This window comes from Schistocerca piceifrons, unplaced genomic scaffold (assembly GCF_021461385.2).
Source record: "Schistocerca piceifrons isolate TAMUIC-IGC-003096 unplaced genomic scaffold, iqSchPice1.1 HiC_scaffold_864, whole genome shotgun sequence".
NCBI lineage: Eukaryota > Metazoa > Arthropoda > Insecta > Orthoptera > Acrididae > Schistocerca > Schistocerca piceifrons.
This window is the reverse complement of record NW_025729129.1, coordinates 18,959-43,556: the sequence shown is the minus strand read 5'-3', so window position 1 is coordinate 43,556 and position 24,598 is coordinate 18,959. Positions and strand designations below refer to the sequence as shown.

Here is a 24,598-nt window from a genome sequence, read left to right as displayed (position 1 = left end):
GAGGTTTGTCAAATTGATAAAACGAAAAACACGAGCAGCTGCTCGTGGGTCATCCGCTAAAATGGCATCTAAAGTATTCGGCAGGTTAAGATCGAGGCGCAGTGTGTTAAGATCTGGACAGGACATTAAAATGTGTCTAACCGTCAGCAAGTGCCCACATGGGCAGAACGGCGCCGGCGCAGCCGTCAGCAGATGGCGATGGCTGAACCGGCAGTGTCCAATTATTAACCGGGCTAATACGACCTCCTCCCGCCGAGAAGGGCGTGAGGAGGACGTCCAAGCCACGGGAAGAGGTTTTAAGGCCCGAAGCTTGTTGTCGGTAAGTGCAGCCCAATCGGCATGCCACAGAGATAAGATGCGCCGACAAATCACCCTGCTAAAATCGGACGAAGGGACGCAACAAGAAGCTGTCCGAGGCTGGAGGACCGCAGCCTTGGCCGCGGCATCTGCAGCTTCGTTCCCAGGGATACCGACATGGCCAGGAACCCACATAAAGCTAACTGGAGAACCGACGTCCACCAGCCGCTGAAGAGAGCGTTGGATCCGGTGTACGAAAGGGTGAACCGGGTACGGATCACTGAGGCTCTGGATGGCGCTGAGGGAATCTGAGCAGATGACATAAGCAGAATGTCGGTGGCGGCAGATGTAAAGAAAAGCCTGGTAGAGGGCAAAGAGCTCAGCTGTGAAGACCGAACAATGGCCATGGAGCCGGTATTTGAAACTTTGTGCCCCGACAATAAAGGAACACCTGACCCCGTCATTGGTCTTAGAGCCATCTGTATAAATGAAAGTCATGTCGATGAACTTCGAACGAAGTTCCAAAAAACGGGAGTGGTAGACCGAACCGGGGGTGACCTCTTTTGGGAGCGAGCTGAGGTCAAGGTGAACGCGGACCTGAGCCTGGAGCCAAGGTGGCGTGCGGCTCTCGCCCACTCGAAAGGTTGCAGGGAGTGAAAAATTAAGGTGTTGAAGGAGGCGACGAAAGCGAACTCCAGGGGGTAGCAGGGCAGAGACATACAACCTGTATTGACGGTCAAGATAGTCGTCAAAAAAGGAACGATAAGACGGATGGTCGGGCATTGACAGTAGCCGACAGGCATACCGACAAAGCAGTATATCGCGCCGGTAGGTGAGTGGCAATTCGCCAGCGTCAGCATGAAGACACTCTACGGGACTGGTATAAAATGCTCCGATCGCAAGTCGTAAACCCCGATGTTGTATGGAGTTGAGGCGGCGTAAGATGGATGGCCGTGCAGAGGAGTATACGAAGCTCCCATAATCCAGCTTGGAGCGGACGATCGACCGATATAGACGAAGTAGGACGGTTCGATCCGCTCCCCATGACAGACCACTGAGAACACGGAGGACATTTAAAGAACGGGTACAACGGGCGGCCAAATTTGACATGTGGAGACCAGCTAAGTTTCCTGTCAAATGTAAGGCCTAAAAATTTGGTTGTCTCCACGATTGGGAGAGCAACGGGACCGAGTCGTAAGGACGGTGGGAGAAACTCTTTGTAGCGCCAGAAGTTAATACAGACCGTCTTCTCGGCAGAAAAACGAAAGCCATTGGCGACACTCCAGGAGTAAAGACGGTCAAGAGAACGCTGAAGACAGCGCTCCAGGACACGTGTGCACTGGGCGCTGCAATAGATGGTAAAATCGTCCACGAAAAGGGAGCCTGATACATCAGCTGGGAGGCAATCCATTATTGGATTGATCGCGATGGCGAAGAGAGCGACGCTCAAAACTGAGCCCTGTGGCACCCCATTCTCCTGGCGAAAGGTGTCGGACAGGACAGAACCCACACGTACCCTGAACTGTCGATCCATTAAAAAGGAACGAATAAAAAGAGGGAGGCGACCGCGAAGGCCCCATGTATGCATGGTGCGGAGAATGCCCGCCTTCCAACAGGTGTCGTAAGCCTTCTCCAAATCAAAGAACACAGCCGCGGTCGGGCGCTTCCGCAAGAAGTTATTCATAATGAAGGTCGACAAGGTAATCAGATGGTCAACAGCAGAGCGGCGCCTACGAAATCCACATTGTACATTGGTAAGTAGGCGTCGAGACTCGAGCAGCCAAACCAATCGAGAGTTAACCATTCGCTCCATCACTTTACAGACACAGCTGGTAAGCGAGATAGGTCGATAACTGGAGGGCAAGTGCTTGTCCTTCCTCGGCTTAGGAATCGGGACAACAATAGACTCGCGCCAGCATGCGGGAACATGTCCCTCAATCCAGATGCGATTGTATGTACGAAGAAGAAAACCTTTACCCGCAGGAGAAAGGTTCTTCAGCATCTGAATATGAATAGAATCTGGCCCTGGAGCAGAGGACCGTGATCGGCCAAGTGCGTTTTCGAGTTCCCGCATGGTGAATGGGGCATTATAACTTTCACAATTCGAGGAGCGGAAGTTAGGTGGCCTAGCCTCCTCTGCCTGTTTGCGGGGGAGGAAGGCAGGGTGGTAATGAGCGGAGCTCGAAACCTCTGCGAAAAAGCGGCCGAAGGCATTGGAGACAGCCTCAGGGGCCACAAGGACGTCATTCGCGACCTTCAAGCCAGAAACTGGTGAGTGGACCTAAGTGCCAGATAGCCGGCGCAGGCTACCCCAGACAACAGAAGAAGGAGTAAAACTGTTGAAGGTGCTTGTGAAAGCAGCCCAGCTGGCTTTCTTGCTTTCTTTGATAATACGACGACACTGAGCACGTAATCGTTTATAATTGATACAATTCGCCACTGTAGGGTGGCGTTTAAATGTGCGTAAAGCACGACGACGAGCACGTAAAGCGTCTCTACATGCTGCGGTCCACCAGGGGACCGGTACGCGACGTGGAGAAGGAGGGTGAGGGATCGAATATTCAGCAGCAGCGCGAATGACTTCGGTGAGGTGTGCGACCTGACGATCGCAGCTTGTAAAGGTTTGATCCTGAAAGGTCGCCCTGGAAGAGAAGAGCCCCCAGTCTGCCTTGGAGATGGTCCAATTAGAGAAGCACGGAGAGGGGGTATGCTGCAGGAGATGGATAACACACGGGAAGTGGTCGCTCGAATATGTATCAGAAAGCTCATACCACTCAAACCGGCGTGCAAGTTGGGGAGTACATATAGAGAGGTCTAAATGGGAATAGGTGTGAGATGTGTCCGAAAGAAAAGTAGGGGCGCCAGTATTGAGGCAGACAAGATCAAGCTGGTTGAAAAGGTCTGCTAACAAGGAGCCCCTCGGGCAGGATGCGGGAGAGCCCCAAAGAGGATGGTGGGCATTGAAGTCTCCTGTTAACAAAAATGGTGCAGGTAGCTGAGCAATAAGTTGCGTCATGTCTGCCCTGGTAACGGCAGATGACGATGGAGCGTAAACGGTACAAAAGGAAAACGTAAAAGTGGGGAGAGTAATGCGGATGGCAACTGCCTGCAGGCCGGTGTGCAACGTGATGGGATCGTAGTAAATATCATCCCGGACCAGCAACATAACCCCTCCATGAGCTGGGATACCTACCACATGGGGTAGGTCAAAACGCACAGAGGTGTAGTGTGCCAAGGCAATGTGATCGCATGGGCGTAGCTTCGTTTCCTGGAGGGCTACGACGAGCGGACGGTGCAAGCGGAGCAGCAACTTCAAGTCCTCTCGGTTGGAGCGAATGCTGCGAATATTCCAGTGAATAAGTGCCATCGTAAGAAAAGGAAGATGAGAGAAGTGGTCACCTCGAAGGCCGCTTAGGGCCTGGCTTCGAGCGAGCACTGCCGCCGCTATCAGTAGGCGGACAGTCATCGTCCATTGGGTCTATAGGGTCAGCGGCCATCTCGGGAGGATGGCCGAGAGTGGGAGCTTCCTCCGCCAGTGAACGGCCAGATGTACGGCTACCAGCGGTGCGGCCAGGCGAAACGGATGACGGCCTGGGGCGGCAACCGCTGGGTGGCGCAGGAGAAGAAAAGCGCCGTGGCGGAGAAGGAGAACTGTGCTTCCTATGCGCCTTTTTGGAAGGACGTGTAGTGGAAGTACCGGTCGAAGGCTGGGAGGTCGAGGTACGGAGGAAGTCTGCACGGGATGGTTCCTTCTTGAAGGCCCGTGCATCTGACTTCGATGTCTTCGTCTTAGCAGAAGCTGAGGAAGGTGCTCGTGTCTGTGGGGTGATGGGAGGAAGAGGAGACGTCGACCGCGCGATCTTAGCACTGGCCGAACGGACGACCGTGGTGCTGAAGGTCAGATCGCATGTCTGGGTTGCTACCTCCCGGGTAGTCCGAGGAGAGGCGAGGACAGTACTGTATTTCCCCGCTGGGAGCAGCGTGGGCTTCCTACTAGCCAATAGCTTGCGAGCAGCCGAGGTGGACACTTTCTCTTTGACCCGAATTTCTTGGATACAGCGTTCTTCCTTATAGACAGGACAGTCGCGGGAGGATGCGGCATGGTCACCCTGACAGTTCACACAACGAGGAGACGGAGGTGGACAGTCACCCTCATGGGCATCCCTGCCACAAGTGACACATTTAGCCGCATTGGAACAAGACTGTCGAGTGTGATTGAAACGCTGACACTGGTAGCAGCGCGTAGGTGTCGGGACATAGGGGCGAACAGAAATAACCTCGTAGCCCGCCTTGATGCGCGATGGCAGCTTAACACTATCGAAGGTCAAGAAAATTGTCCGGGTCGGTACAAGGTCATTGTTGACCTTTTTCATGACCCTATGGACAGCCGTCACGCCCTGCTCAGCGAGGAATGATTGAAGCTCCTCGTCAGTCAATCCGTCGAGGGAGCTAGTATAGACTACACCACGAGACGAATTCAAAGTTCGGTGGGCCTCCACCCGGACAGGGAACGTGTACAGGAGGGTGGCCCGAAGCAGTTTTTGTGCCTGAAAGGCACTCTCAGTTTCTAGTAATAAGGTGCCGTTACGCAACCTGGTACAAGATTTGACAGATCCGGCTATGGCATCTACGCCCTTCTGAATAACGAAAGGGTTGACAGAGGAAAAATCCTTTCCGTCCTCAGATCGAGAAACTACGAGGAACTGTGGGGCAGGCGGTAGTACTTTTGTCACTGTTGGCTGGTCACGTTTCCGTTTTTGGGTCGAAGTCTAAAGAGATGGAGTAGAATCCATTGCGGAGGAATCCCCCATGATTGCCAGCGTCTCCGATGGCGCGCTCCTTCCTTGTGGGGACCCTCTCAGAGGGCACTCTCGCCTTAGGTGAATGTTTACACCTCAGGTCACACCTCCCGAGAAACAGACGGAGGGACCAATCGGCATGGTCAGAAGGTATCAGCTCAGACAATCACCCCTCCCCGGGCCTGGCCTTTACCAGGGGGTACGCGCGTGCCTTACATGTCTACCCAGGGCGGGGACTTACGCGTTACCCCGTCACCGGCTACGCGTGCGAACGCGTGGGTCGGCCTTCAGGCACGCACAGGGAGGAAGGAAGAAGAGGAAAAAGAAGAGAGAGAGGGAGAAAGAGGACAGACTGTCTCAAACGCCGAGGCGGAGACCAGAGAAGGCAAGGAGAAGAAGGCAATGAGAAAGCAAAGGCAATGAGAAGTCAAGGAGAAAAAGGCAATGAGAAGGCAAGGAGAAAAAGGCAATGAGAAGGCAAGGAGAAGTCAAGGGAAAGAGTAAGGAAGACAGTGAGGTGGAGAAGAGCAAAGAAAGGAACCAACAAAAGGAAGGAAGAAACGAGAAGTGAAAAACCAAAAAGACCACGATGATAGGTCGTGGAACCGTCCGTCTCCGGACGCAGGCGCTAACTACCCCCGTGAGGGGGATGGACTCCTGTTAGTCGCCTCTTACGACAGGCAGGAATACCGCGGGCCTATTCTAATCCCCGGACCCGCAGGGGGGGGGGCATGGATGTGTGTCATGTCCTTAGGTTAGTTAGGTTCAAGTAGTTCTAAGTTCTAGGGGACTGATGACCTCAGATGTTGAGTCCTATAGTGCTCAGAGCCATTTGAACCATAGTGGATGCTGTCGAACTCCGTGACTGTTCCTTTAATGGGTGTAAAAAAAATCCGCTACCGGTCACAATAAAAGGTTATTTGTCATAGGACCAGTTTGGGGCTTGCGCCCATCTTCAGGTGTCTATACATTCATGTACATGTTTGTAGGGTTGGAGATCACTGTATAAATACAAAAAAATTATTTGCTAGTGACTACACAGATACAAGTGGGACGATTGTACGTGGTAAGGCAGCATTTGACGAAAATATGCCTGTACTTACATGAAGATGAAGCACCATTATTACAGTTATGCTGTGTTGATAGTTTTGCCACTTAGTTACACATTTATGGTCATTTTCACGTCCATACTTCTGTTTTAAGAAGTATAGCTTCATATTACACTATTATGATGTGCACTCGTGAAATACGATATGTTTACATACTAACATGTGGGCTGTGATCAAAGAACTTAGATGTAGCAGATGTGAAGATGTTGCGGGCGCAAGCCCGAAATCGGTCGTGTGACAAATAACCTTTTATTGTGACTGGTGGCGGGTATTTTTCTACACCTCTGAAGATATGCTCTTCAGATCCTATGTTTATAAGACTTGCTTTTTTTTGTTTCGCTGCAAAGAAGCTATTCCTAAAGTAAGTCTTTTTGGGGGTGAGAGAGACCCTGTAATTTGCTACCACATTTTTTACTTAGATGGAGTAACTTATGAATACTTTTCTTCCCTTAGCCGTCACGATTACCTACTGATACCTGATTGTATTCCGTGGAATTAGTGCAACCTTTTTTTTACTCTATCTCCCTTTTCATTGTTAAGTAAAATTGCCGCACAAACTAAAGCGTTCACCTCCGGTTCGTCCGCCGAATGCACCGGACGGAGCGAAGCCTGCAAAACGTGCGTCATTCCGCCAGCCGAGCGCTGATCGGAACACGGAGGGGTGCGAGCGTGCATACACAAACAGCGGCTGCTCTGTTGTTGCGACGTCGCTCGATATATCGCGTACCCCCGGCCGCTGACGCAATGCGGCGCAGACGGACGGACTGCCGGTATGCATGTGCAGGTTGCGGAAGGGCAGTTACGCCGCCCCCACTGTGGCGCGCGGTGTCCCGTATCCCGACGCCGGGCGCTCTGCCCGCAGCATGGCGGCCGCCGCGCGTCCTGACGTCACACACCGGCTATTATTACGGCAACAAGAGCAGCGCGGTGCCGGCCAAGGAGGCGGTCCGGAGTCCAGGTCCGACGGGTCGGGCAGACCGCGCCAAGATCCGCCCTGTGCCTCTCCTAGAACACTGTTCTAAACGCCCGAGCTGCACCCAGCGAGGAAACTGCCACCGTCAACAGTCCTCAACATTGAAACAAACACTACGAAGGTGGCATGCTGAAAACGTCTGTCACTGACGGTGTAACGGAATTACACTGTCAACTTATGCACAGCTAGGACATCTTTGTATTTACGTGAATGTCTGGAAGAACTATCTCTGTTCATCACTTTCATTTATTGTGGTTGGTAACATTTTTGCACGTTTTGTTATCAGTGCTCATTGAGATTATGTTCTGAGGCTGTGCCTTTTTTTCCAGTTTAGTGTTTATGGAGTATCGCCATGGAAGGATACAGTACCGAACAGAGTTTTTATTGTGAGAACTCACTACAAGAACGGTGACATTAGTGAAAAGTATTAAGAAATTCCCCACTATAGTAGGACAACAATGCACCAAATGAATTCAATTTTCGTAGGTTGATCAAGAAATTCAGAAAAATCGATTTGACAGTAGATACCGAAAGCCTTCGACGCCCTCAGAGTGCCAAGCGTGAGGCAAGTAATGTTGCCGTGCGTGATTCTGTTACTCTGGCTCCCGGAAAACCATGCCGTGTTCAAGAAATGTGCGTGTGTCTAGCAGTGATGCACAGAATGTTTTACACCCGTACAGAGCTCAGTTAAGTGACAAATTTTACCGTGCGAACACCGTAGTGTTAGAACTCAAAAAAGAAAATCGAAGTATCCTCGACAGAGTTGACGGGGAAATGTGCAAGAGGGTGACAATTTCATGAACCGAGTTATCGCGTGTAAGGCTAGTAGGGAGGGGGGAAGGGGGCAGTGTTTCAGATGCCCGATTTAGAGCGTTACGGGCAGTGCCCTGCAACCAGACAGGGATGTAACGCCTGAACTGGAGAGAATACGGCACGATTTCCCTATACAGGACATCCAGTGACCCTGTTAATTTCAATCCGAATAACTACATGCATAAGCATCAGAGGTGGACCAACGCATTATTGACTTGCTCAGTTTGTGAAGCTCTTTCTCTTGAATAAATTATCCAATTTTCAGAAAGTGTATTTTTTTTGAACATGTATATCACATCTATCAATTTCCGTTCCACTCTGATAATTCCTTCGTCGTGCGTGTTCTTTTTTGTCTTAGAACGTGCAAGAAATCATTTCCAATGCATATTCGACCTGTGTTGGTGGCGAATCAAGTGTTTCTTCTTTGTCAAATTTCTTGCAAAAAGACAGAATTCAGATTCAAACCTGAACTTTAACTCTAGAGTTTCTGTAGCATTATTAAAAATATAAGCCACTCCAATTGATTAACTGACATTACTATTCTCTGTCTACTTTTGCATCTGCATACACACTCCACAAGCCACCGTACAGTGCATGGCGGAGGGTAACACGTACCATGACTAGTCATTTTCTATCGACTCAAATAGATAGAGGAAAGAGAGACGATATGTAAGGCTATGTACGATCCCAAATTTCTCTCATGTTAACGTTGTGGTCCTTACCCATTATTTACTTTGTCGGCAGTAGAATCCATCTGCAATTTGCTACAAAGCCTTGTCTAAATTTCTACAATAGTGCCTTGTGATAAGACCATGGTCTTCCCCTTGGGAAAGCCAACTGGAATCCAAGAAGCAACTGTCCTTGATTGTACTGCACGCCATAAAACTGATGTTAAATGTCTAAGCAATTAGGAAATACGATTAACAGCAACAACAACAACAAAAAATGACCATCAGAGTTTTTTTTTTTTTTGTTTGTGGTTTTAGGGCGCAAAACTTCTATGGTCATTAGCGCCCAGCCCGTGACGTAGGAAACAGGAAAAAAACGAAATTTAAAATCAGTAGCAAGGGGAACAAAGTCATAAAATTTGAGAAACTAAAGGCAGAAGGAATGCTTAAAAATCCACTATAGAAAGGGGTTAGTTGTCCCCAAAAAAAAAATCAAATGACTGACGTCATTTCACTGTCACTAATAAACTGTAGAACGCGGTCAGCTGAGCGCGTGTCATCTGCTAAAATCAACGATAGATCAGGCGATAGCTGTAGACGGGAGCGCAACGGATTAAAATAGGGGCACTCAATTAAAAGGTGTCTGACCGTCCACAGCTGAGAGCAGTGGGGACAGAGTGGGGGAGGATCACCGCTTAAAAGATGTCGATGGCTAAAAACACAGTGCCCTATCCGGAGTCTAGCTAAAATTACCTCCTCCAGACGACGCGTTCGGGAGGAAGAGGTCCAAGCGCAAGGAAGGGCTTTCACTTCCCGCAATTTATTATGGGGAAGTGTTGACCAATGCGCACCCGGGAGCCAGAGGAACGCCACTGAGACGCCCCCCCAGGTGGAGCAAGCGCAGACAGTCCTGAATCCGGTGGACCAGAGGGTGCACAGGGTAAAGAGCTTGGAGACTTAGGAGAGAGCTGAGAGAATCTGAGCAGATTACGTACTGTATCCGCTGATGGCGGCGGATGTAGTGGACAGCCTGGAGAACAGCGTAAAGCTCCGCAGTATAAACCGAACACTAGTCGGGAAGCCGAAAGTGATTTGGGGTGTCGCCAACAATATAGGCACTCCCTACACGTAACGATGTTTTCGAGCCGTCGGTGTAAATAAATGTGGCTTCCGTCATTTGTGCACATAGAGCAGCAAATGCCCGACGGTAAACAAGTGTAGGGGTACCATCCTTGGGAAATTGACATAGGTCTCTGAGCAAGCCGATGGACAGCACAGTTTTCTGTCAAACATAAGACCCAAGAATTTAGCGACGTCGGAAAACGGAAGGTTGACAGGACCTAGATGTAAGGAGGGCGGAAGAAACTCCTTACGTCGCCAAAAATTAACACAAACGGTCTTACTGGGTGAGAAACGGAAGCCGGTTTCGATGCTCCACGAGTGGAAGCGATCGAGACATCCTTGAAGACGTCTTTCAAGAAGGCTGGTCCGTTGAGAACTGTAGTAGATCGCAAAATCGTCCACAAAGAGGAAGCCCGAGACATCAGGAAGGAGACAATCCATAATTGGATTAATGGCAATGGCAAACAGTACAACACTCAGCACGGAGCCCTGGGGTACCCCGTTTTCTTGGGAGAAAGTACGGGAGAGAGTAGTGTTCACCCGCACCCTAAATGTGCGCTCTGCCATAAATTCGCGAAGAAAAAGGGGCAGCCGGCCTCGAAAGCCCCAAGAGAACAGTGTGCGGAGGATGCCTGTCCTCCAACACGTATCGTATGCTCTCTCCAGATCAAAAAATATTGCTACCGTTTGGCGTTTCCGGAGAAAATTGTTCATGATATAAGTGGAGAGAGCAACAAGATGGTCAACGGCAGAACGATGCTTTCGGAATCCGCATTGGGCTGGTGTTAAAAGACTGCGGGATTCCAGCCACCAAGCTAAACGGTAATTCACCATACGCTCCAAAACCTTACAGACACTACTCGTGAGAGAAATGGGGCGATAGCTAGAGGAGATGTTTGTCCTTTCCAGGTTTCGGAACGGGAACGACAATAGCTTCCCGCCATCGCCTGGGAAAGGTACTGTCGGTCCAAATTAGATTATAAAGGCGAAGGAGGTAACGCAGGCTATGGGTTGATAAATGCAGCAACATTTGGACATGGATACTATCCGGTCCTGGGGCGGAGGAGCGAGAAGAAGAGAGGGCATGTCGGAGTTCCCGCATGGAGAAAACAGTATTGTAGCTTTCGTGATTTTGAGAGGAGAAAGCAAGATGTCGCACTTCCGCTGCACGTTTCTTCGGGAGAAACGCTGGCGGGTAATTTGAAGAGCTCGAAATCTCAGCAAAGTGCTGACCCAATGAGTTAGAAATTGCGACGGGGTCCACTAATGTATCATGCGCTACAGTGAGCCCAGAGACCGGGGAGAAACTAGGCGCGCCTGAGAACCGTCGAAGCCGACTCCAAACTTCCGAGGAGGGAGTGAAGGTGTTAAATGAGCTAATAAAGAATTTCCAGCTTGCCTTCTTGCTATCGCGGATGACGCGACGGCATCGAGCACGGAGCTGCTTATATCGGATACAGTTGGCCAAAGTTGGATGGTGACGGAAAATGCGAAGAGCACGTCGCCGCTCACGTATTGCGTCACGGCATGCCTCGTTCCACCAAGGAACTGGGGGGCGCCGGGGCAATTCGGAGGTGCGTGGTATTGAACGTTCCGCAGCTGTGAGAATAACGTCGGTAACGTGTGTGACCTCATCGTCGACGCTGGGAAAGCGACGGTCATCGAATGTCGCTAGAGACGAAAAAAGTGTCCAATCGGCTTGGGCAAACTTCCAGCGTCGAGAGCGCATATATGGCAGTTGAGGCTGCAGTCTAAGAACACATGGAAAGTGGTCACTAGAGTGTGTATCATCAAGGGCGAACAATTCGAAGCGCCGAGCTAGCGGAACAGTACCGACCGCAAGATCCAAATGAGATAAATTTGTCGTGGAGGCAGACAAAAATGTGGGGACCCCAGTGTTGAGGCAGACTAGATCCGCTTGGTGGAAGACGTCTAGCAATAGTGAGCCGCGTGGACAAGGATGTGGAGATCCCCAAAGCGGGTGGTGGGCATTGAAGTCCCCAACCAGCAAATAGGGGGGTGGAAGCTGATCAAGAAGATGAAGGAGATCAGCTCGTGCCATTGGTGTAGACGATGGACTGTATACCGTACAAAGAGAGAACGTGTATCCAGAAATGGAAAGATGGACGGCGACAGCTTGGAAGGAACTGTTTAAGGGGATTGGGTGATAATGGAGAGTATCATGGAGCAGAATCATGAGTCCTCCATGGGCTGGAGTGCCTTCAACAGAGGGGAGGTCATATCGGACGGACTGAAAATGAGGGAGAACAAAGCGGTCATGGGGACGCAGCTTTGTTTCCTGAAGACAGAAGATGACCGGCGAGTAGGATCGTAAGAGGATCGACAATTCATCCCGATTGGCTCGAATGCCGCGGATATTCCAGTGGATAATGGACATAGGGTGAACAGAAAATGGAGGAACGTGACCAAGGGTGCTGTCAACTCAACGACTGCTCAGAGCTTGCAACCGACGGCATGGAATGGCATTCAGTCGAAGGCAGAAGATCCTGATCCATAGGTTGGTCAGGAGCAGCTCCTGCCACGAACGATCGGCCAGTTGACTGGCCACCAGCAGTGCGCCTCGGCGACACAGAAGATGGCCGAGGGCGATTTCCGCCAGGTGGTGCTGTAGATGGGACACGCCTTGGCGGAGAAGGAGAGGAACTGTGTTTCTTCGTAGCCTTCTTGGAAGTATGATGTTTAGATGAAGGAGGAACCGATGGTTGTGAAGTTGCGGTACGTAAAAACTCTTCACGAGAATGCTCTTTTTTCGAAGACTTGGCGTCTGGCTTTTGGGCCAGAGATTTAGCAGAACCCGACGAAGGGTGAGCCAGAGAGTGGGCAGGCGAAAGTGGTGAGGTTGAACGGGCGATCTTTGCGCTGGCCGATCTGACGACCGTGGTACTAAAGGTGAGGTCGCAAGTCTGCGTGGCCGCCTCCTTTGTTGGCCGAGGAGAAGCAAGGACAGTGCTGTATTTTCCTTTCTGAGGCACGGTGGGCTGTCGACTGGCGAGTAACTTTCGAGCAGCAAAGGTCGACACCTTTTCCTTCACTCTTATTTCCTGGATGAGCTTTTCGTCCTTAAAAACGGGGCGAACTCCAGAGGAAGCAGCGTGGTCACCCATACAGTTGATGCAGCGAGGGGATGGAGGTGGACAAGCACCCTCATGGGCATCCTTGCCACACGTAACACATTTGGCCGGATTGGAACAGGACTGGCTGGTGTGATTGAACCGCTGACATCGATAGCAATGCGTGGGGTTTGGGACATAAGGGCGAACGGAAATTATCTCATAGCCTGCTTTGATTTTTGATGGGAGTTGAACTTTGTCAAATGTCAAGAAGACAGTGCGGGCTGGAATGATGTTCGAGTCAACCCTTTTCATAACCCGATGAACAGCTGTGACGCCCTGGTCAGACAGGTAGTGCTGAATTTCTTCGTCAGACAATCCATCGAGGGAGCGTGTATAAACGACTCCACGCGAGGAATTTAAGGTACGGTGCGGTGCGGTTCCACCCGGACAGGGAAGGTGTGGAGCAGAGAAGTACGCAGCAATTTTTGAGCCTGGAGGGCACTGTGTGTTTCCAACAACAGGGTGCCATTCCGTAATCTGGAACAAGACTTTACAGGACCCGCAATTGCGTCGACACCTGTCTGAATAATGAAAGGGTTGACCGTGGAAAAGTCGTGACCTTCGTCAGACCGAGAAACAACAAGGAACTGTGGCAACGATGGAAGAACCGTCTGTGGCTGAGACTCAGTGAACGTACGTTTGTGAGCAGACATAGTGGAAGGTGAGGAAACGATTGCGGAAGAATCCCCCATGATTACCGGCGTCTCCGATGGCGCGCTCGTTCCTTGTGGGGGCCCTCACCGAGGGCACACCCGCCTTAGGTGATTGTTCACACCTCAGGTCACACCTCCCGACAAACGGACGGAGGAACCAATCGGCACTTTCGGAAGGTAGCAGCTCGGGTAATCACCCCTCCCTGGGCCTGGCCGTTACCAGGGGGTACGTACGTGTCCTACCTGTCTACCCAGGGCGGGGAATTACGCGTTACCCCGTCACCGGCTACGCATGGAAGTGCGTGGGTCGGCCTTCAGACACGCACAGGGAGGAAGAAAGAGACAGGGAAAGGAAAGAAGAGAGGTCTCAAACGCCGCAGCCGAGAAAAGGGTAAAGAGAAGAGGTAAAGAGAAGAGGTAAGGAAAAGAGGTAAGGAAAAGAGGTAAGGAAAAGAGAAGGACGAAGAAAGATGAAGACATACAAGCAAGTAAGGCGAAGAGTGCGGTACATTTACAAGCGTCCGTCTCCGGACATAGGCACAAACCATACTCCCAGAGGGGGAGAAAGGGAAGGAAAGAGCCAGAGGCGGGGGGGGGGATGGGGAAGGATACGGAAAGGGGGGGGTATGCAGCCCGGAAAAGAAGGAAGGCCACATTAGCTCGGGGTCCCGTGCTCGCTACACACGTATCCACAAAAGAGTTGTGGATCCCCTGGGGGGCCATCAGAGTTTATTGAGTCATCGATTGCCGTACTGTTAAATTACGACTGTTGAACAGGTCACGGATTGGACATTACGAACAGTTTCATTTTTTAACTTGTTAGAAATTTTGATGAAGTGGAGATGTATTTGAAGGTGTGTCAGTTCGTAGCTAACGTGGATTCATTCCACAGGTCCCTTTAGGTAGTCGCAGAAATAAAATGAAAGCACTAAAGAACATAATAGCTGCCCAATTTTAACAGCACAGGAACATGAACTTTGACAAAGTAAGAGCCGTTACAAGTGTACTGCGTTTTTGAAGTTTATGATTAGCATTTGTGTGTAACTGTATGAAGTAACGCCGTCTACGTTCTACAGGATATCCCAGGAATGTTGCGACAAATTTCGAGTGGCTGTACAGAATGTCTTGAGGAACGAACTGAGGATAGGAGCTGTGTGTTCGTAAAAACATAAAAAATCATCCAAAGACATTGCGGAAGGTCGAAGTTACGGACGCCGGCGCCTGCCACTGAGGCACCCCTTTGGCAATGAACGTCACTTTGTACTCCAACGGACTGTAGGTGGAACGTCTCCCAATGTTGTTCGTTATTCAATGATTGCGACTGATTGGCCTGGTCGCCAGTGGAGAAGATGGCGGTAGCTGCCGCTTACAAAGGCCTTGTCTTCTGTGAATGTAATGTTCTGTTGCCTCAGTAGATGAAGGTTTCGGAGATAGAAACCTATCTGCAGTTTATTTTTCTCCTGTATACCGAAAAACATCTGAAGATTCAGTAGATTCCAGGAGAAAAACTGCGGATGGAAACCAGTGTCTCAAACCGTCGGTAGCAGAGGTAACACAGTATCTCTCAGTATTCCCTTCTCCACTGGCGATCGTGGCAATCAGTCGTGTGGCGACTTAAAGAGCGAAGCAGAGCAAACGTTCTGCCTACGGTCCTTCAGTGTACGAAGTCACGTTTGGCGCTGAAGGGGTGGCCCGACGACAGGCATCGATGCCTGTAACTCTGACGCTCAATAGCATCATTTGATGTTTTCATATCCGTTATTTGTTCCTCAAAACGCCGTCTGCAAACCTAAGATTTTCGCTACGTTTCTGGGACACACTGTGAATTGAAGGAAAGATTTTACATCGATTCTGTCGGCCAGAAATAGCATTGAATTTTGGTGGTTTGTAGAATTATTTTAGGCGCTGTGTGTGGAGGAGCAAATCCTACCAGCATGGGCTTAATTACAAAGACATGATAGGGCCTGTCAAGATCACAGTTTAGCATCCTGCACGATTGTTGTTCGCATTGGTCAGGATCCGGCGATTGGCACCAACGTGTGGAGTGTGTGGGTTACAGGAGAGCCGTATTTAACGCCATTCAGGGTCAACGGCCTTGTGCGACTAGCGCCTGAGGGTGTGTTATGTACCTTACATGTTTTTGGGGGTGGCTGTGCTATATGTTTGAGGAAACCAGCATCGTACAGGCACGTCCTTGAGTCAGGAAATGGCTTGTTTGCAGCAAGGGAAAAATCCACATGGACAATGTGATACTGTCTGGGACACCACCAACAGCCAGAATGGTGACTGCTTCACTGATGCAGCAGCACAGGAGACGCTGACTATTGTAGGTCCAATGACAACGCTCGACAAAAGAATAGTATCACATTGTCTTTCCAGATCAATTCCGGTTCTGAGTCCAGTATCATGATGGCTGTCAGTGTATGGAGGCTCTGAGGAAACCCAACATCGCCAGACTGAATTTCTTATAGTACTGGACCAGCACCTGGCGCGTAGGGTGGGATGCCATTTGGTCTGCAACACGATTATGTGTAGTTCTCACAGCCGTAATTTGGCTACCAGGTCCAGTTAATTTAATGTGACCACAACCTATGTCGAACGTCGACGTGCAGCAACCACTAACAGACGGCAGGTGGCAGCACTAGCAGTGGAGGGATAGCAACAGTGGTCTCGTCGTCTTAATACGGAAACAAAAGCGATGTATTTGCTGTGCGGAAAGGACATGATGATTATATTTCGTGCCAATAGTGAAGATTTTCCGAAACAGCGTGTGCTGTGATTAATTTGTACTATGCGCGGGAAAATGCTGCCATCCAAAACCGGCCCCAAGGTGACTGGTGTACTGTGGGCACTGATGACCGGAGTGAACGACATCGGCGGAGATGTGTAAGGGCGAATGGACGTACTGCCGTTGAGCAGCTGCCCACCGAGTTGAACCAATGGGCTACCAACGAAGTCTCCTAAATTGTTTAGCGAATGTTGCTTCGCGTTGATCACCACAGCATGTGCATTGTTCACACAGCCATGCTGATTGCTGTTCATCGGCGACAAAGGCTGGAATCTGCACGCCAGTATCGCAACTGGACTTCCACTGAGTGGCGACAGGTGGCCTTTTCAGATGAATCACGTTTATGATCCATTGGCTAGGTGGCCCTTGGCGCGAAGCGTCAAAGCAAACACCCTGCACCCTTTATCGTCTGAGGAATGTTTTCTTGGAATTCCCTGGCTGATCTTATCATTCTGGAAGACATAATGCAGCAACCCAAGTTTGTGGTAGTATGTATACATTCCTGGGGGACCTTGTCCATCCCCACATGCACATGGTTTGTCCTCGGCACAATAACATGTATTAGCAGCACAATGCAACATGTCACACAGCTCTCAGTGTTCGTACGTGGTTCGAAGAGTACTAAGTTAAGTTTACCATAATACCCTGGTCATTGAACTCCCAGCGTTTGATTCCTAATTGAAAGTCTGCGACTTCAATCGGGCTGTCTACGCCAGGAAACATCAACCGATATATCTGGCGCAGCTTGTCACGGCACTGCAGTTGCCGTGGCTCCACATCTCTGCCGGTATCTTCCCGAACCTCTGACACTTCCTGCACGTTTCACAGTGGTCCACGCTGCAAAAGACGGTTATAAAGTTTGACAGGTGGTAACAGTGTTTGGAGAGTGTGTAGCATACATGTTACGTGCTGTGGTTGTGCCCGATATTCAGGGGACATTTGGGCTTTATCTTTCAATATAACTTAAAACTCAAAGCCGTCTGCGCTGTCTTGACCTAGCTAGTTGTCCTCGCCGGTGCCGTCTCCACTTCTATCACCCTTTGAAAACATATGGTCATCAGTTGCCTAGAGACGGACGCGCCACCACTCATCGGATGATATGACTGATGAGAAGTCTGGCAGAGTTTACGGAGTATGGAATGACAACCCTGTCTCCACCGTACAAGATCAGTTCGTGTACGCCCAGCAGTATCAGAGCCGATGTTCCTGCCGCCAGGTATCAAATCTCTCAACTGAATTTCGCATCCATGTCGTTCCCATCCCCCACGTCACCTACATATTTGATATTTCATAATTTTTACTATATTGCACACGCGTATCAAGTAAAATTCCGGTATTTACTACCTTTTCTGGTGTTGCAGTATTATCGTCCACCAGTGCTATTTCCGGTACTGTGCGTCTCTGACCGGGAAGAACGGCATCAGTGCTGCCACTTTGCCTCATTTTGCCGATGCTTTCTTTCTTAAGGTAATCGTTCCAAATTTCTCCGACATTCATGTAGTTTTCAAATGTATGCAGTTTGACACCTGTGAGCCCCGAGATGAAGAACTGGAGCAGTGTTATTACCGAAGGCACACAGTGGACTGTTTATCGTTAGATGGAAGATCCGTAGTTGCTGGTACATTAGTATATATGCGTGGTTTTTGTTTAGTTTTAAACGATTAAGTTCTCATGTGAGTAGTTTTAGATACAAACATTGTAATTCCTCTCCTATCCCTCCTCTAAGCATTCCAACTCATTACGATGAATAACTTCTGCTCGATGTTTGTCTTCATTGCTTAGATTTATGATACTCAGTTCACCCAGGTCGTCAACGGAACATGTCCGTCAACGTGAAATATGGGCGTCTTCATAATTGATGGAACTCAACGCAAAGAAGATTGTTTGGATGAATACTGAATAGTTTAAGTGAGGCTATGAGTTACAATCTGAGAGAAAGAGTGTGAATCTAGTATCAAAGTTCAGGAACGGGATTGACGTAGTTCATTAACGATGGAAGAAGTATTATTAATTTGTGTTCTTCAAGAGAAGTGAAACGAAAGTTTTCTGCAGCGCTAGAACTGACGCTTTACTACTAAAGAAAGATTTTTATGAAAATTCTTTTACTTGTTGATCATCTTATTTACGCACATGCAATCTTCTTTAGCCAGGTTTTATAAAATGCGACTCTCCTTTTGCTTTAGTGTATTTAGCCTCTTTTGTGTGAGAACACCAGGGAAAATATGCAAGGTCTCGTGCAACCTTTGCCACCTGCCACGAAAACTGAGCAAGCAACAAAGGTAAGGAAGAGAGAGAATTTTCCACTACGGTATGAGTGGGTATGCAAGATTACGTTAACTTCTGTTGTTTTCAAAAGACGCTATCGCCCCCTCGCAAACGTTTAAAATTTATTTCCTATAATCCTTGACGGTGATATCTCGTTACGTTCAGTTGGTTGTCTATGCGAATACCGCCACTTGAGATGAGTTATAGAATGGTACGGTGTACCATGACGTCAAGTACGAATCAAAATTTAAGATATCCAGGTTCTCCCCCATATTGGGATTTTCATTCAGGTTTTTATTGCATGGCTTTAAATGCTACCATGCGTCATTTTGCGAATGTTTCATACCTTTTTGGTCTTTTTCGTGGATTTTATTTTATCATCATCTACGGGACTCCCATTTGCTCCTAAAACCGTTACCAGTTCCGTCGAATCTCTTACATAAACGAATTTCTGTTGTGTGAATTCTAATTTTTAATGATATATTAACTATAAAGAATGTAGGAAGAGCTATGGCCTTATAAAATGTCTATACTGTCTCGCTTTTTATATTATTTTATAGTTTCATATCGGTGAGTTTATTTCTTCTCCACATTCTCCTAGCGATACGTATTGTCATGCATTTGCTCATATTCCATTACTATCAACTTTTGTTCTCTTCTCTTGAAGGCTGGAACTGCAGTTCTACTTGCCGACAACTTCACGCTACGTTGCTTAGACGTACTACCTAATACAAATCCTGCATGTGGACCGTACTCTGACACTAAGTGTGTATCGTAATCATATGGCGGACAGATTAAAATTGTGTGCTTACGCATTTTTCTTACCTACATCAAACTGGGTTTTTTAATTATTAGAACTTCAACTATTTAGTAACCAAGGATTGTAAACAATAACAGAATGGAGGCGCAGATAAGCTATTTCTTTAAGTGCCTGAAAACAATTGAAAAACCATTGGATGTTAAAAGCGTAATACTATTTTAGTCGCTAAGGGAAGGCACAACGGTTGACAACGAAAATGAGTAGTTTATATATTAAGAACATAACTCTCACAAGTTAGAGCGTGGCAGTCTCCGAGTCGCTTCATGTGAGGACATTACTTTCATTACCGGTTAAAAAGTTATGTGGCGTTTGTGCTGGATACGTTGATTTTTAGAATGTTTAGTGCACAAGTGTAATGTGTAGGGATGATGGCTGCAGCAGCTCCACAAGGCCGGCCCTTATCCTATTGTCTACTACTGGAATAGATGTATGAAGTCTGATGACCCACATGTGCCTAAGTTGTTTGGAGGCACTGATCTCTCCCGACAGAATAACCACAGCTGAAAGATGTCTGGCTGCCCCGAAATTAGTCATACCTGTGTCTGAAGTGTTGGTATGAGAATGAGGCTGGAAGTCCGTAGTGTGTTGATGCGAGAGTAGATCTGAAGACAGGAAAGAAAATATTCAGCAACTGATGACCTCCCCATGCAACAATTTATACGTGATAGGGACTTCGTGCTTGTCGTTTGACCTGCATGTCAGTGAAGTTCTCAATGGGAAAGTCACTCCAAAAGCCGTATGAATTCTACAACCCAACATGAAAACAAATGTGCGGTTTCTGAGAGCGATGTCGTCCAACTTTGCATTGCTTTGGAATGGCCTCAGACGGAACTTTTTTTAAGTGCGTGTATTTTTAACAAGGGAAGAGAAGGGTTATCCAGGAGCAGCGAAATCTACAAAAAAATTTGCAAAAAATAATTGAACTGGAATGTCAGGTTACCAATGGGCATGGGGGGAGAGAGTTATTAAACCGTAGGCAAGAGAAATTTCAATCTGCTGGAACTTTGCACAAGATTTTAGTCACGTATGTTTGTCATTGAAACTATTTGACGATAGCTCGCTGGTTCTGTCGAGCCTGGGCCAAAATCGCAACCTCACTGCCTGTTATCTCATATACACAGCATTGAAGTAGCAACTATTTGATGCCACATACTATCCACTCACCCGTTGGTAACGAAATCTAATACATCCGTGGTACAGTCCGTTACCAAAATTCTGTCTGTCTCTAAGTAACGGCAAAGCTTACGGGAATGTGACACTGGGATGATCGTACAAAATTTGCACTGTTTTCTTTCCATCGTTGTTATCTGATATAAATTACAGTACAGAGTAAATTGTAGATTAGGTTTATAAAGGATACCTGTCATTGACGCAGCTTTGGTTTGAAGTAGGTAAGTTTTGTTGTATTAAAAACACTGACAACGCAGTTTTATTATACTCTTATAGCTGCCACTTTTAGTCCGTTTATTTTTATCGGTTTCCAATGACGCAATAAAGTTTACTGTTTACGAGCCACTAAACTCTCTTACGGCGTGCAGCTGCTGTTGATAATGTCTATTGTTCCGCTTTTGACAGGCATTAGTTCCAACGCTTCGTCTCCGTCTCCGGTACATGTCCGTACCATCCGAGCGAGTCCAGAAGTGTGCAGCAACACATTAACATGAAGACGGCATTTCCTCTCTAGGTGTAGACATTTCAATATTATCTCACTGGTCTCATTTTCTGCCTTCTCTCATGGACAGGCTGAGAATTCTCTCTCTCTCCGATAGTGTTGTTAAAAAGCTCCCTTTGCGTCTTTTCTCCAAATTTCTTGCTAAATTTTCTGTCAGTATGCATTAAGAGTGATTTAAAATGGAATGATCATACAAAGTTGATCGTCGGTAAAGCAGATGCCAGACAGATTCATTGGAAGAATCCTAAGGGAATGCAATCCGAAAACGAAGGAAGTAGGCTACAGTAAGCTTGTTCGCCCACTGCTTGAATACTGCTCAGCAGTGTGAAATCCGTACCAGATAGGGCTGATAGAAGAGATAGAGAAGATCGAACGGAGAGCAGCGCGCTACGTTACAGGATCATTTAGTAACCGTGAAAGCGTTACGGAGATGATAAATTCCAGTGGAAGACTCTGCAGGAGAGACGCTCAGAAGCTTGGTACGGGCTTTTGTTGAAGTTTCGAGAACATACCTTCACCGAAGAGTCAAGCAGTAGTATATTGCTCCCTCCTACGTATATCTCGCGAAGAGACCATGAGGATAAAATCAGAGATTAGAGCCCACACAGAGGCATACCGACAATCCTCCTTTCCACGAACAATACGAGACTGGAATAGAAGGGAGAACCGTTAGAGGTACTCAAGGTACCCTCCGCCACACACCGTCAGGTGGCTTGCGGAGTGTGGATGTAGATGGGGAATTGTGGTATCTTCAAAAACTGCCGAGTGGATGTGGCTTAGCACAGATGTTTTCAAGCAGCAGCGTTCGCGGAACGGGCGTTCAAGAGAGACTGTTGCTAGGCGACTGGTCATCTGTGCGATGAACTGCTCGAGTGTGGCACTTCTATTCGCCTTCATCTACCTACGCGGCTATCGTTCACCCCTGTGATCTATGCCCCTTGGTGCACTGCAGTTGCCAAGGCGCCGGTTTTGGGTAACACCATTTTGCAGCTCACGATAGACTTCAATCATGACAGCATGCGAGGTGTTTACGAACTTACACGCTTCTGAAATGATTCTTCACTCGGCCAGAAAGAAAGTAATGCCCGCATGGACATCTGATAGATCGCTCCATTTCCGCATTACGACGATGACTGCACTGTATTCGCATCCCGATTAAATGTTTCATAACCTCTCCCCTGCTAGTGCTGCCACCTACCGTCCTTGAGTAGCTATTGCACGTTGACGTCTAACACAAGTTATGGTTACCATGTGACTAGACGGCGTGAATTTTATATGATCAGATAATTCCAAAACGTTTTTCTGAAATACCTCGAAATTCGTTTCTAGTTCTTTTTTAAAATGGATACCCTCAGTTGATGTCCATCAGACCTTTCTTTTCATAACTAATATTTTTATCGAAGTTCTCTTGTGTCTTTGTGACATCTCAAGCCACTTCATTCTGTTACCTTCGCTGATGGCAGCTGAACCTTGCCATTTTCTGTGCTTCTCCAAATATTTCTGCACTGATTTCAGTAATTATCGTGTTTGCTCGAAGATATCTGAACGACCCGTCTGTGGACCACACTTTCCTTGCTACTTCAGTCGTAAAAGCATTTTAATTTCAGTCCAACTGATAACTTTCGCTGCTGGTTCAAAACATCTTTAGTCAAACAGCCGTTTTGTAGCTCTATATTCGTCTGGGGATGTGTTCAGCAGCTGAACATGGAGAATGGGTCTTATCAGTTTAGCACTGTTGCGTGTATTAATTTCGCAGCCATTCGTAGGGGGTAACTTAACAGGAGTCCGCCTGATTAGCCGCGCGATAACGTGCTTGCCTCCCACGCAGCGGGCCGGGTTCGATTCCCGGCCGAGTTGGAGTTTTTCTCCGCTCGTGGACTGGGGGTTGTGTTATCACCACTTCATCCCCATAACCGACACGCAAGTCGCCCAATGTGGCGTCGACTAAAGTAAGACTTGCACTCGGAGGCCGAACTTCCCCGGATGGGACCTCCCGGCATACAATGCCACACCATCATATCCTGTATCATACTGAACATGAGGTCCACCCAGACGAAAATAGAGCCACAGTAGGGCTGTCTATCAAAGATGATTTAAGCGAACGTCTTGATTATTAATATAATTATATTGCATTATGTTTTGTATTATGGATTTTACGTTATATATTACATATTATATACATCCCATTACATGCTATATGCAGTACATTATCGTAAGTAATAATAGCTGATGCCTCACCATTCGATGCGTAATTTATTCATGTCAAAGAACGACCGAGTATGTTACCTGATTGTGATGAAGCGACAACAATATTGCACTAACTTTGCTCCCAGTTGTGTTAGCAGTTTATTCGCAGTCGATTTCGAAGTCGATTTCGAAGTCTTTTACGGCTTCATCGTGCGGCATTTACGCACCGTTACCGAAATGGTGTACTACATAAAATCTATCTTGTCGCTGTACAACATCAGAGGATGCTATGAAACTTACTGAGAATGTAGCATCTTTACATTTCGGTCACAGCACGATGAAGGTTTCGTATTTCCCCTTCCATTACCTTAAGAAATATCCTGTTCGATTATTAGCTTTTTTCAGTCCAACTCAATAATGCGAGCCAGCGTTCAAATTTTATAATATTCTGACAACAAAAGGAGCACCTTGTTTAGCGTTGAGTGACTGAGGCTTCAATTGTCCAAGAAAAATCGTGTTTGAAGAATGTACCGTTACTTACCCTATAATCTAAACATTCTAGAAACAAAACTCATACTTACGTCGTTAACGGTGTCTCCAAGGATGTCAGTGGTCCACATGATGTAAGCGCCCAGTGAGCTCACGATCAAAAGCACCAGGACAAGTATTACACCTGTGGACATGAGTCACTGTCAGTTCACAGCAGCAATGTTTCGAAGATACAGGAAAAGTTTCTTTCTAACAAGGGAACCTCCCCATCGCACCCCCCTCAGATTTAGTTATAAGTTGGCACAGTTAATAGGCCTTGGAAAACTGAACACAGATCAACCGAGAAAACAGGAAGAAGTTGTGTGAAACCGTGAAAAAATTTAGTAAAATATACAAACTGAGTAGTCCATGCGCAAAATAAGCAACATCAAGGAGAACGTGTGCTCAGGAGCGCCGCGGTCCTGTGGTCAGCGTGAGTAGTTGCGGAACGAGAGGTCCTGGGTTCAAGTCTTCCCTTGACTGAAAATTTTACTTTATTTTCGCAAAGTTATCATCTGTCCGTTCGTTCATTGACGTCTCTGTTCACTGTAATAAGTTTAGTGTCTGTTTTGCGACCGCACAGCAAAACCGTGCGATTAGTAGACGAAAGGACGTGCCTCTCCAATGGGAACCGAAAACATTTGATCGCAAGGTCATAGGTCAACCGATTCCTCCACAGGAAAACACGTCTGATATATTCTATACGACACTGGTGACGGCATGTGCGTCACATGACAGGAATATGTTGTCGACACACCTAACTTGTACAC

The 24,598-nt window shown here is 47.9% G+C and overlaps 1 protein-coding gene across 1 annotated transcript in view; it reads right to left on the bottom strand.

The window, feature by feature from the left end:
• Positions 1 to 23,973, bottom strand: part of LOC124771026 (lysosome membrane protein 2-like) — a gene marked incomplete at both ends in the record, with an annotated part of 81,645 nt that extends 57,672 nt beyond the window's left edge. The window contains one exon of the mRNA XM_047249267.1: positions 23,882 to 23,973. Within this exon, the coding sequence (XP_047105223.1) occupies positions 23,882 to 23,973 (92 nt within the window). The remainder of the gene's footprint in view (positions 1 to 23,881) is intronic.
• Between the last annotated feature and the right edge of the window lie 625 nt (positions 23,974 to 24,598).